The sequence below is a fragment of the Eumetopias jubatus genome, unplaced genomic scaffold (assembly GCF_037043125.1).
Source record: "Eumetopias jubatus isolate StellerSeaLion01/CBP00866 unplaced genomic scaffold, mEumJub1_p1.0 scaffold_4, whole genome shotgun sequence".
Lineage (NCBI taxonomy): Eukaryota > Metazoa > Chordata > Mammalia > Carnivora > Otariidae > Eumetopias > Eumetopias jubatus.
The window spans coordinates 189,332,366-189,345,286 of NW_028274810.1; the positions used below are offsets into that span (position 1 = coordinate 189,332,366).

Consider the following 12,921-nt stretch of genomic DNA (forward strand, 5'->3'; position numbering starts at 1 on the left):
GACCCCCCAAAAATGACATTATCGTAACAAATTTTACTACATTTTAATATGAGAATATCCTGTTAAAATCTCACATTATATTGTAAATTTTCCAGGTTACTTTTATTTTTTTAAAGATTTTATTTATTTGACAGAGAGACACAGCCAAAGAGGGAACACAAGCAGGGCGAGTGGGAAAAGGAGAAGCAGGCCTCCCACGGAGCAGGGAGCCAACCTGATGTGGGGCTCGATCCCAGGACCCAGGGACCACAACCCGAGCCGAAGGCAGACACCCAACGACTGAGCCACCCAGGCGCCCCTCCAGGTTACTTTTTTATCTATCGCTTTTAAAAAAGCAATTCTACTACATGAAGAATAAACACTCAATTGTTAACAGTGTTTCTTTATAATCTTTGAAAAAATATTTTAATTTTTTTAAAAGATATTATTTATTTATTTGACAGAGAGACAAAAAGCATAAATAGGCAGAGTAGCAGGCAGAGGGAAAGGGAGAAGCAGGCTCTCTGCTGAGCAGGGAGCCGGACATGGGGCTCGATCCCAGGACCCTGGGATCATGACCTGAGCCGAAGGCAGACGTTTAACCGACTGAGCCACCAAGGCGCCCCGAACAAAATATTTTTTATCCAACTACTGCACTGAACAAACTAAAGTTTTTACTCTCAACTCAGTAATTTGCTTCTTTGCTGGCCACAGGTTTCTCATTACTACTGGATTCTTAGTGCCAACTATAAGTCTTCCTTTGGAGGTAAAATATTAACTTCACTTCTGTGTAATTTCTTGGCTGCAAAAACTTCCAGAGAAACAGCTGTGCATTACTGAACAAGGACAAGACAAAAGAATTCACACAACTCTACACTTGGCAGCCAACAGATCCCTGCACGAACCTTACGTGGTATTTGGTCAGTTACTCATTTTAGAAAGAATGATTCCTGGAACTTTTCTAAGTTAAGAAAGTGAGATCTAACTGGCTTTGATCGTTGATTTCCTAATGAACTTGCCAAAAAACTCGTGGTTCAGTCTTACAGACTACATGGGAAATGAGATGAAGCCTACCCTTAGGAACTTTTTTTGGTGAGAATATCCAACTAAGGATGTAAACACCATGGCAACCTCTTCATATCCACTTATTTTTTTAAATCATGTACTCACTCCATGAGTTCCCCAAACTCGCTTATTCCACAAATTGATGGTTTTGACGTCATTTTCTGTATCACCAAATACCTTCAAATTTTTCTCTTCAGAAAATGCATATGGTGTATCTTTTATTTTCAACGTTCCACTATACTTTTAAAATAACATTTTCAGTGTGAACTATGGTAAGATTTCCATCCACTCAATATAACTTCTATAAGGCATATTAACTTTAGCATAAAAGGTATTTTATTTCCATACATTTCCTGCTTTTTAGTAAACACAGTTCTGGGTGGGAATTAACTGCCAATGCTCATATAAATTCTGTAATACACTGTATCCATTCCATTCCTTTTTATACTGTTTCTATTTTATATACAAAATACATACGCTTTCCAAAATTGTGAGAATTGGAATCTTTTTGTGAAAATAACCAAAAATCAATCAAGATGATACTGGAAAATTACATTGATACTTATCAGAAAAGTAAAATCAGTGCCTTTTATTTAGATCCTTCCCAGCAATAAACAATACTATGATTCTACACATAGGTCTAAAAAATATACTTCTAAAATGAAATCAGGGGGGAAAATTCCTTAAATACCTACCAAATCCCACTATTCATTACAGTAGACTTTATCATTAGTACTTACATTCTTTAAACTGTACATAAGAACACAATCATGTGCTCATTAAAAGGGTTAACATAGTTTTGACCAAAGTCTGTAATTCCATGATGCACCTACCCAAACCACCCAAAGCCATACACACCAAATCTATTAAGGATAATGTACTAATATTTTCCAGCCGTCTCCTCTAAATTTTTAAAACAATATTAATTTCACATGTATTTATCAGTAAAAATATATACAGTGGGTAATATTTAAAATCAATGAATTGGCATTAAGTAATCCAGACCAATAAACCATAGTGAGTAAAACTAATGTACTCTCCAAGCACTTACTCAAATTGAAGTGTGATAAATTCTTTTCAAAGGATAATTTGAAATTATAAATTTCCTCTGTATTACACCCAGAAGACTCAAATACCACGATCCTTACAAATGTTTATGGTCCAAAATTCTGAAAAGTAACACTTAACCCATAACAAATGCCATCACTTTAAAAATATTAGAAAAAATATGTTAAAACCAGCAATTCTGAAAACTAGTAACTAAAACCATTAAAACATAACACTGACCTAATAGGAGAAGAATTTCATTTCTGTAATCTTTATTAAATGTGTTGATCATCCCCTAGGATCACAACTGCTAGCCTTTTAAACAAATTTTGAAGGCAATTTTACAGTTCATTTAATACCATACACTCCTATAACCTTAGCCACTTTAGAAAACAAAGGAAAAACTGCTTCAAAAATGCAGTCTTAGAAATGTTACTATAATTAAGAGTGGTTCTATATTAGCTCCTTTTATAATCAACCAGTGTGTTTCAGATTGCCATGTATATCTTGATTGTGACATGCAAAATGGATTCTGCTTTGGAAACTGTCTAATTGGCATGCAAAATTCTGCAGAGATCCATAGTCCTAAAAACAAAACAGGAAATAAATATCCTCAGGCCGACTCAGACAACATATACTTGGGGGAAGAAACCCTTCAAAATAGTGGATTTGGAAAGGAAAGAGGACAAGAGATCAAGGTACCCAGATTTTCAGCGCACCAATATAATTTAACATTCAGATGGTTATTAGCTACACTGTACGACAAGACACGCTTCCAAAGTGGAAAAGTAGCTGCTAGTCTGATTTAGACCAGTAATGGTCTTAAAATGAAGTCATTGTAATTCAAGTTAATCTTCAACCATTTAAAATTTTTAAGAATGTATTCCAAGATAATTCATTTCAAACCTACTTTAATAAATTACACATGCACTAATTTGTGGGTATATAATTTCTATGTATCATCTGAAAGCATTTTAAACATCTTTGATAATTAAAAATAGCCATGTAGGAATTAGTAAATTCAGACAAACTGTCACTAACTTTCATGTATTATTAACCAAAAAAAAGTAGCTCAGAGCTTTAACTGTGAATGACTTGATAACATGTCAGGCATCTTTGAGAAATTTGTCCCTGTTATCTAACTGCCTTTCTATTTTCTTCAGGGAATTCATAAGAAAAGAACATTTTTAACAAAGTAGTATAGCCAGTGCTTTGAAATGAAAAACAGTGACCTAAAGCCTTGAGTCATTTTGGTTAAGACAGACCATAAATGAGCTTTCACTTAAGAATTACTATTCGCCAAAGTGGAGGTTAAGTGAAACAATAAAATTAATCCCAATTAGTATTAGAAGCATTGAGGGAAGAAATGTCACAGAAAACTAAAGAAAAAAGAGGTTACAAAGAAAAAATGGAATGTGTATTCGGATAATTTGCAATTTATAATTCTGTAAGAACTGCTAGAATTCATTTTTAAATAATAGTTCTGGTAAACTAAAATTCAAAATATAATACCTGGGATTCCTCTTTCTCCAAAGAAGAAATTAAACTAATTAGGTAGTTTGTTCTCTGAAATACTCTGCAAATTCCAATTCAGAAGAAGTATATAAAATAGGATAATAATAAAAGGTATTTATAGATGAATAGCTACAATAATTCCAATTTTTGCTACCTCAGCAAGGTACTGTATATATACCACATCAATATAATAGAAATGGCACAGTTTCTGAGGACACGTTCCACATTTTATTTACATTTTAAGACTAACTTTAATCTCAAAATCACATATCCATACACCTATTTCCTTTTTGTTGATTTCACTTAAATGCATGGTTTGTCAAACAAAGACTGTAAACAAATATTTACCATGTCTGTTACATGTAACACACAGGAACGGCTTTTAACAGAAATTCATCGACCTCCCCCACAACATTTTTTTATTATAAATACAAGTATCAAAACAATCCTGAACATATTTTTGATACTACTAGTAGTCAGCACCCACACCGCTTCAAAAATTAACACAATTTGTGACAATATTCATTGTACCTGCTACTTTAAACAATTTCAACTGAAGCTCTTTCACTAAAGCAAGATGGATAAAGCATGCCATTTGTTTTTCCTTCTTGAGACTTTTTTTTACTTTTCAGAAACACATATGCTTCCACACCATCTGACTCTTCTCTCCATGCTTTCATCTTGTAAACCTGAATTCTATTTTGAGTACTCCAGGTTTATGCTTAAATGATAGTGCCTTAACAAGAGAAAAAAAATTGTGCTGCATTTTTCCTCCTGTAACCTGAAAACATAATGGTGTACATATATTAAATATATTCTTACAAATGTCCAGGTCATGTTTACCAGCTGGAATTCTTGTACTTAATGTGTGGGTATTCTGCATTGTGATATTTAATCAAGACATTAACATGAGTAGAAGGTTGTTGATTTAAGACAAGTTTGAGATCCACTAAAATTAATTGTTGTATGTTTGTCCTTCTGGTGGCTGTGGAAGCTTCATATTTTCTTTGGACATCATTAGACGTCTTAGCTCTTGAAGTACAACTTTAATGCTATATGAATTTTGCCATTTTGCTAACACTGGTATGCTCCGTGCATCCACCTGAAATGGGGGGGAAAGAGCAAAATTAACTACAAAGTTTAAAGTACTATGGCACCAATTTATTAAACATATTTTAATGAGAAGAAGTGCTTTTAAAATTCATAGCCTGGCTCTATTTTCACAAAAGAGAACCTTATGAAACTACAGGTTCATATCATACTTAGGAAAAATAGTTACTTCTGTAACAGGTATTTCCTAAAAATATATGTATGTCTTTTGTGTGTATGTGCTTTTCTATATCTTACAATAAACATGTAGTGAACTTTGGACATCAGAAATAAACAAACGTTACATTAAATAACTACACTGTAAACATATTTAACAATTGCTTCTTGATGAGGTAAGGTCTGAAGGTTCCTCTCCATTTCCAATGCCACTACCCAGAATCTGGGAAATTATCTTCACTGGGATTTAGGAAAAAGCTGTGAACCTGATCTCTGGTTTTGGATTTTTCTTTCCAGTGTTTTCTCTGCACTATACTAAAATAACCTTCCACTGAAGAAGATGGACAGAATCGGACTGCAGCTCCTTCAAAGCCTTATTCCCAGATAACTGACATCACTTGACCTGTCTGGCAGTTCCCTGGAAAACCCCACTCGCAGGGTTTTTCTTTATCTGACCTCAAAATTCACCGATTGAGTACTGCCTGTCACTCCTCCCAACCACATCCACACCTACCCCAGGAATTTGTCAAAAATAATCAGCGTCAATTGTTTTAATATCTCTGCTGCCTGGGGAGACAATACAAACAGGAAGGTGATCAAAATATTTCAGAGGAAAAACTGGGAAATAAGATGCCCAGAGGGGCTTTGAAAAGTTCCAACATATCTCTGGGAATCTAGAAGACTACACATTGACAGGGCTGTGCACAGGCTCACAAAAGACTTGATCAACTCCCACCTGTGGCTGACCTTGAGTAACACATAAAAAAGATTACAACCAAGTGGGATTTATCCCAGAAATGCAAGTTTGGCTCAGGATTTTAAAAATTAGTCAATTAATAAACCATATTAATAGAGAACAAAAACCGTAATTATTTCAACAAACACAAAAAGATATTTGATAAAAATCCAACAACTTTCATGAAAAAAACACTTAACAAACCAGGAATAGAAGGGTACTTCCTCAGCCTGAAAAAGGGCATCTATAAAAACCTACAGCTAACATCATACTTAATATCACTGCTACTCAACATGGTACTGGAGGTTCCAGCCAGGCAATCAAGCAAGAAAATGAAATAAGAGGCATCAGACTAAAAAGAATGAATAGATCAATCTCCATTTGCAGATGACATGATCTAATATATAGAAAATCCTAAGATATCCATTAAAGAAACTAGCAGAGCTAATAAATAAATACAGTAAAGCTGCAGGATACAGAATCAATTTATAAAAACCATGTCTATATACCTGCAATAAACAATCTGAAAATAAAATTAAGAAAACAATGCCATTTACAACTGGATAAGAATAAAATGCACAGGTATAAGTGTAGGACTGATATGAGGAAAACTATAAAATATTGTTCAAAACTTAGACCTAAATAAATGAAAAGACATCCTCTATACATGGATTGGAAGACCTAATATTGCTAGGATGACAATACTCCCTTAATGGGCACGGGGTTTCCTCTGAGAAGGACAAAAATGTTCTAAAATTAGATTGTGGTAATGGGTCCACTATCCTGTGAATACTAAAAAAACACTGAATTATATGCACTTTGAATGAATTCTATGGTATGCAAATTATATCACAATAAACTGCTTAAAATAGAAGAGAAAGATAATTTTTAAATAATTCTCTTACTGAAACAGTAAGAAGAGTATTATAATGTTAAGATATACTTAAAGTGCTTACTCTAATGCTTTAACTTATGGAGTAGCAAGCCCCTTAGCCTATTTTAAGTAGACTCCATTAGTTAACAACAGTTTACAAGTGGAGAAAATACGAAGTTCTTTCCAAAGCAGAAACAAACACTTCCAGCTGTAAGGTTACATGATAGTTAAATAAACATAAGTGATTGCAAATCCTGTGAAATACCAACAGAGTACACAAAAAACTGGAGGAAAAAAAGATGGAGAGAGGAGAGAAAAAAAGAGCATGGGAAAATAAATATGTCAGAACAAATCTGCATCTTATCATTCTATAATATACAATAAACTCCAAAAGTTGAGACCTCACAGCATAAATAACTATGATTTACGTTTTACAGTGCTAACCACCCACAAGGAATAATTCTGTCTTGTTGTATTAAATAAATATAAACCAAAATTACTAAAGCAAAACCCATAATTCATCAGGTACTTAAATAACCTCAAAATATATAAAATTATCCTGGCATATCACCAATGGTCAATGTGAGATTATGGTTATTTATTTACTAGTTATGAAAGTAATACTTTAAATTCTTAAATATCGATCAAAAGAAAAACTGATGTCCAGTGTATTCACCCTACCTCCAACCCTCTACACACTCATCTACACTCTAATAATTAAAATCAGTATTTCCTTTTTCTGTTTTCAAATCCCCGTTCCAGATTGACAATATGAAGTGTTGGTGAGAATGTACAATCACAGGGTACTGTTATACACAGCTAGCAGGACAGACGTGGATACAGCCCTGTAGAGAGTAAGCTGGCAATATTCAAGTTGAAGGCAAGCCCCACACCTCAGCAGACATTCCACTTCTAGGTGTATGCCCTGGAGCAGCGCTACTCAAAGTATGTTCCATGGAATGATGTCAGGCCTTGAACTAATTTTTTGCTGGTGCACCACAAGATAAAAACACAGAAATTGAGAGTGTTTCAAGAGTCCTATGATAATTTGACAGAGAAATTTTCATTTAAAAAATCCAAGCTTGTATTTTATCTTTTTTATTTCATTTTCTTGGTAATTTTTATTGTATTTTACAAAAGTACTGATCTGTAACATACTGGAACCAACAAACCAACCAACCAATACCCAAGTCTTGAGAAGCACTGCCCTAGGATAAAAGAATACATGTATAAGAATGTCCACAGTAGCAATCTTTTCAGTGAAAATTGAAAACACGGGTGCCTGGGTGGCTCAGTCGTTAAGCGTCTGCCTTCAGCTCAGGTCATGATCCCAGGGTCCTGGGATCAAGCCCTGCATCCAGCTCCCTGCTAGGCGGGAAGCCTGCTTCTCCCTCTCCCACTCCCCCTGCTTGTGTTCCCTCTCTTGCTGTGTCTCTCTCTGTCAAATAAATAAATAAAATCTTTAAAAAAAAAACAAAGTTGAAAACAGCCTGAAGGAACAATCTAATTTAAATGACTCAACATGGATGAAGCTCAAAAATCACTGACAAAAGCAATACAATACAGAAGTATACACACACATGCATAGTAAAAGCACAACAATCATGCTCAGAAATGATAAGCACCAAATTCAAGATGAGACTACGTCTCTGAGGAAAGTGGAAGGGGAAACTGGGGAAAGGTACACATAGCTAACAACCATTTAAAATATAGTCTTTCTTTAAAAGAAGAAAAATACTAATAAAGCTATTACAAACAAGACCAACATTCTAAAATTTGACAAGAGAAATGGAAGATGTTGGTTATATCATTTTCTAAAACTTGTCTACATGTTAAAAATATTTCTTGTTTTTAAAACACCAAAAATGAGGGCGTCTGGATGGCTCAGTTGGTTAAGCGTCTGCCTTCAGCTGAAGTCATGATCCTCGGTTCCTGGGATCAAGTCCCGAATCTGGCTCCCTGCTCAGCAGGGAGTCTGCTTCTCCCTCTCCCTCTGCTCCTCCCCCCTACTTGTGTGCTCGTTCTCGCTCTTCTCTCTCAAATGAATACTCTTTAAAAAAAAAAAAAGACACCAAAAATGAAAAAAAAGAGAAAAGTGGTAATGAACTTAAAGTAACTACTACAAAGAAAAAGATTATCAGAGTAAAAAAAACAGAATTCAGACTGCAGAATCAGGAAGGACTCCTCTGAGAAAGTGACATTTACACTAAGAAATGAAGCATCTGTAAGGATTAGCCAGAGTGGAAGAGATGTCCAGACCGAAGAACAGACAGTGCAACAGTCCTAAGGCAAAATGAAAGGTGTGTGGGGCAGTGTGTACCCTGTGAGTCCCAACGAGACATAGCAAAAAGCATGCACAATGAGGCTGAAGTCGTTAAAGGATATTAAAACACAGAAGTGACATGACACAATTTGTATTTTAGAAAGATCCTCTGGCTCCTTGCTCTGCAAAGATTGGAGGAGGTAAAAAAGCAAATTCAGAGAGACTGTTGCAAGACAAGAGATGATGGTCAACATTCATTCAGTGGCAATGTAAACAGAAAAGTAAGACCTGACTCAAGTTACAATTTCAACAAAGACTGACAGGATTTATGGTAGATGGGCAAGGGAAGAAAAACAGAGAAAGAGACAAAATGTCAAAAAGTAGGTAAGACACCCGTGAGATCAGATAAACTTGTTAGAGGTGTGCCTGAAATTTAATCCTGAATTTCCTAGTTCCTACAACAATGCAGAACCCACCATTAATTAATTTACAGAGTCTATAATATGAAAACAAACCAGCAGTTGAGAAGAACAGCTCCTCCTGGTAGAGAAATTTAACAAAAATATCTTCCTCATAAAGGCAATGCTGTATGTCACAAAAGAAATTCCCTAAACAATACTTTCTGTAAATTCAAAATGTTTTATAATACTATTTCTATAACATTTCTTAATATTACCTGACATAGAAATAATTAAGTTATTTCTAGAATAACCATTGAAAGAATAGAAAGAGAATTTAAAAAGTTGAGAACAGCCATTTCAAAAGTAGACAAGAAACAGAAACACACGGAAAAACAGAAACCACAAAATAAGGTAATTTATTAAACCTAAATGTATTAATATATTGTGTATTAAATGGACTAAATATTCCCAGTAAATTACAAAGATTGACAGACTGACAGGAAGGACTCTCAGGACCCAGCTTTTAGTTGGCATGCAGCAGGTAGAGAGGTTTGGAAGTGACCCAGCAGGTCCGGAGCTGAGATTTCCAATGACCTGTTCATCACCTTCTTCCTGTCAGGATCATGCTTTCATCCAGTGCACCCAGCAGCGAGGCACTAGCCATTCCAGGGCCTAGCTGTGTGCCTGCATATTTGACTGAGGTTGGGGGCTAGAGGGATAGCCAGAGGGAATTACAAATGTGGAACAGATGAAATGTGGACTATGCTCTATCGTGTTGGAATAGAACTGAAGGTACTAGCATAAACTCATGGTTTTTTTGTTTTTCATTTATTCATCAGAGAGAGAGAGCGAGTGAGCAAGAACGAGCAGGGGGGAGGAGGCAGAGGGAGAGGGAGAAGCAGGCTCCCCGCTGAGCACATGGCATCTCAAGAGTCTGGATTTAAAGGTCTTAACATGAGGGACACCTGGGTGGCTCAGTCGGTTATGTGTCTGCCTTCGGCTCAGGTCATGATGGAGCTGCACATCGCGCTCCCTGCTCAGCAAGGAGTCGGCTTCTCCCTCTCTCTTGCCCCTCCCTCTGCTTGTGCTCACTTGCTCTCTCTCTAATAAATAAATAAAATCTTTAAAAAAAAAAGTCTTAACATGGACGTTAACAAACTCACTCCTCATACTGAAATTCAGCCTTTCCACTAACTTCCCTGTGTGAATCTGGTAGAACATGTCATTTTGGTTTATTTGCTTTCAACAGACCAGCGCTTATCCTGTTTGTTCTAATACAGACATACTTGTTCCTCAAAGAAAAGCCTCCTCTTTAAGAATATTCATCTTTTTAATTTCACCAAATGTACCTTAACCTAAAGAAAAATAACATTCAAAAGGAAATAATGGTCTTCTTTTCACCAAATAAGGATTCAACTAAAATATGACTACTGAAGCAATTAATAAAACCCTAAGAAAACTGCTATCATCACATCTATCTAGGCTGGTACATAAAGGTTTTTTTAAGGATAGGTTGATTTATAAGAGAAAAACAACATTAAGATTAACTTTTTAACTTCCAGCTAAACAAGGGTCCTTTTTAAATTTTGTTTCTCCTGACTACATATTATTCATTATATATAAGAATAAAATGACTATTTTAACTTACCATTCCACTGGAATTATTAATTCCATTCATATTAATTTTGGTTACAAATCTAACTGATGGAGGAGCTTCTGGGTATTTAGGTCCACATTCTACTTTCAGGCTATATATTCTGTTTTCATAATTTGTCTGAAAGGCAAAAAATAATAATAGTAATAATAATAATAATTATATTCAAATGCTAATAAAGAGGAAAAGTACAATATGAATATATTTGATATTACTTTATGATCAAGAATTTGCTTTTCTATGTTGAAATTTATTTGACTTACATGGTCAGAAAAAAATGGAGCAAGCACACTTAAAGTCAAGATTTAATAATATTAAAATAATTCTACAAAGTAATATCGAGACAATCAGAACTTGCTTTTTGTGGTACAAACAATGCCTATAACAAAATTAAAAGTAAAAAACAAACAAAACAAATCCAGATTTTGTTAAAAAAAAGTTTACATTGTGGGGGAGGGACTACTTGACTTGTATCAAACATATGTAAAGGTTTCCATTTGTCCAGAACAATTCTATCTATTCCTACTGTCCCAGTATTAATTATTAACAACACTTCTTCACTCTCAAAAGGGTCTGGCTGGACAATAAACTACACGGTTACTCCATTTATACAGCAATCAAAAACTTCTAGCTAAAGGGAAACCAGCATACTATACCACCTTACAGCAATAAAACAATTATTTCATGCCCATTATATTTATATTACTTCATTAACCTTGTGATTCATTAAATTCCATTTTCAGAGCTCTAACAGCAAGCTTTGTGTCTCCATATCATTTTAAAATAGTTTCTTATTTAAGAGGTTGAATATCACATTATAAAATAACTATTTTAAAGCTCCCAAATAAAATACTTCCAGATTATTTAGGCTTATTTTCATGCTATAATTAACTCTTTATCTTATGGCTTTTGCTCACTTGGTTAACTTATTAATGTACAATTAATAATAGTAAAGAAAAAAATGAAAGTGACAAATTTAATACCTGTTGGTTCCTGCATAAACCTGGAAAAACAAATTAGCTAACCATCTATAAATTTCACTTACCCAAACTGATGCACAGCTTCCTTTCCCTTAAGAGCTATTCCCAAGTGGAGGTCAGATCTGGGATATTAAACTACTGTAATTTAAAGTGTATGCAACAATCTTGTACATATGATTATTAAATATTTTGACACTTTAAAAGAAACACCTGTATAAAAGTCATCCCAGTTTAACAGCACACATCAATTAACAACATGCCCAGCACTGGATACACATTAGCCTCTCTGTAAAACTTGCATTAAAAAATAATAATAGCCCCCAAGAAATTCTACAATGTTGGAAATACTCACTGTATGTGGAAACAACCAGAACTCTCACACTTTGCTGGGAACAGAGAATGGTATAACCGTTTTGGAAACAATTTGGCATTTTCTTATAGAGAGAAATAAGTGTCCACCTACCCTATGATGTAGCAATTCCAATCCTAGGCATTTTATCCCCCCAAAAATGGAAACAAACATGTTCACAAAAGACTTTTAAAAGAATGCTCATAGCAGCTTTATTTCTAATAACCACAAAGTAGATAAAATCCAAATACCATGAACACATTGTGGTACAGATCCATACAATAAAATACTACAGAGTGATAAAAAGAAAGACACTCCTACCATATGGAACACACCTGAATCTGTAAGATACTGTGCAGAATCAAAAGAAGCAGACCAGTAAATACGAACACTGCATGATTCCACTTATACAAAGTTCTACAACCTGCAAAACTGCTCCAAGGTGCAGGAAGTAGTGCCTGGGGTGGAGGTGGGAAGAGGCACAGGTGACTGAAATGTTCTATATCTAGAGTATAGGCAGCAAGGTATATTTGTGGAAACTCATGGTAAGATTTGTACATTTCATTATACGTAGGTCAAAAAACTCTAAGCTAGCCTTTTGATCTAATTCAATGCTTAGAGTAAAACATCATCTAAACTTTGGACACCTTGGACTAATTTTATAACCTCTAAATTTTATTTATTTAATTTATTTTACTTATTTATTTTTTTGACAGAGAGAGAGACACAGCAAGAGAGGAAACACAAGCAGGGGGAGCGGGAGAGGGAGAAGCAGGCTTCCTGACGAGCAGG

At 34.9% G+C, this 12,921-nt stretch overlaps 1 protein-coding gene across 1 annotated transcript in view; it reads right to left on the reverse strand.

Annotated features, from left to right (window-relative positions):
• Positions 1-1,357: 1,357 nt before the first annotated feature.
• Positions 1,358-12,921, reverse strand: part of UBE2V2 (ubiquitin conjugating enzyme E2 V2) — a 41,293-nt gene continuing 29,729 nt past the window's right edge. Inside the window, exons 3-4 of the mRNA XM_028118995.1 lie at positions 10,795-10,920; positions 1,358-4,708 (exon numbers count right to left, since the gene is read on the reverse strand). Coding sequence (XP_027974796.1) covers positions 4,562-4,708; positions 10,795-10,920 — 273 coding nt within the window. The 3' untranslated portion in view covers positions 1,358-4,561. The remainder of the gene's footprint in view (positions 4,709-10,794; positions 10,921-12,921) is intronic.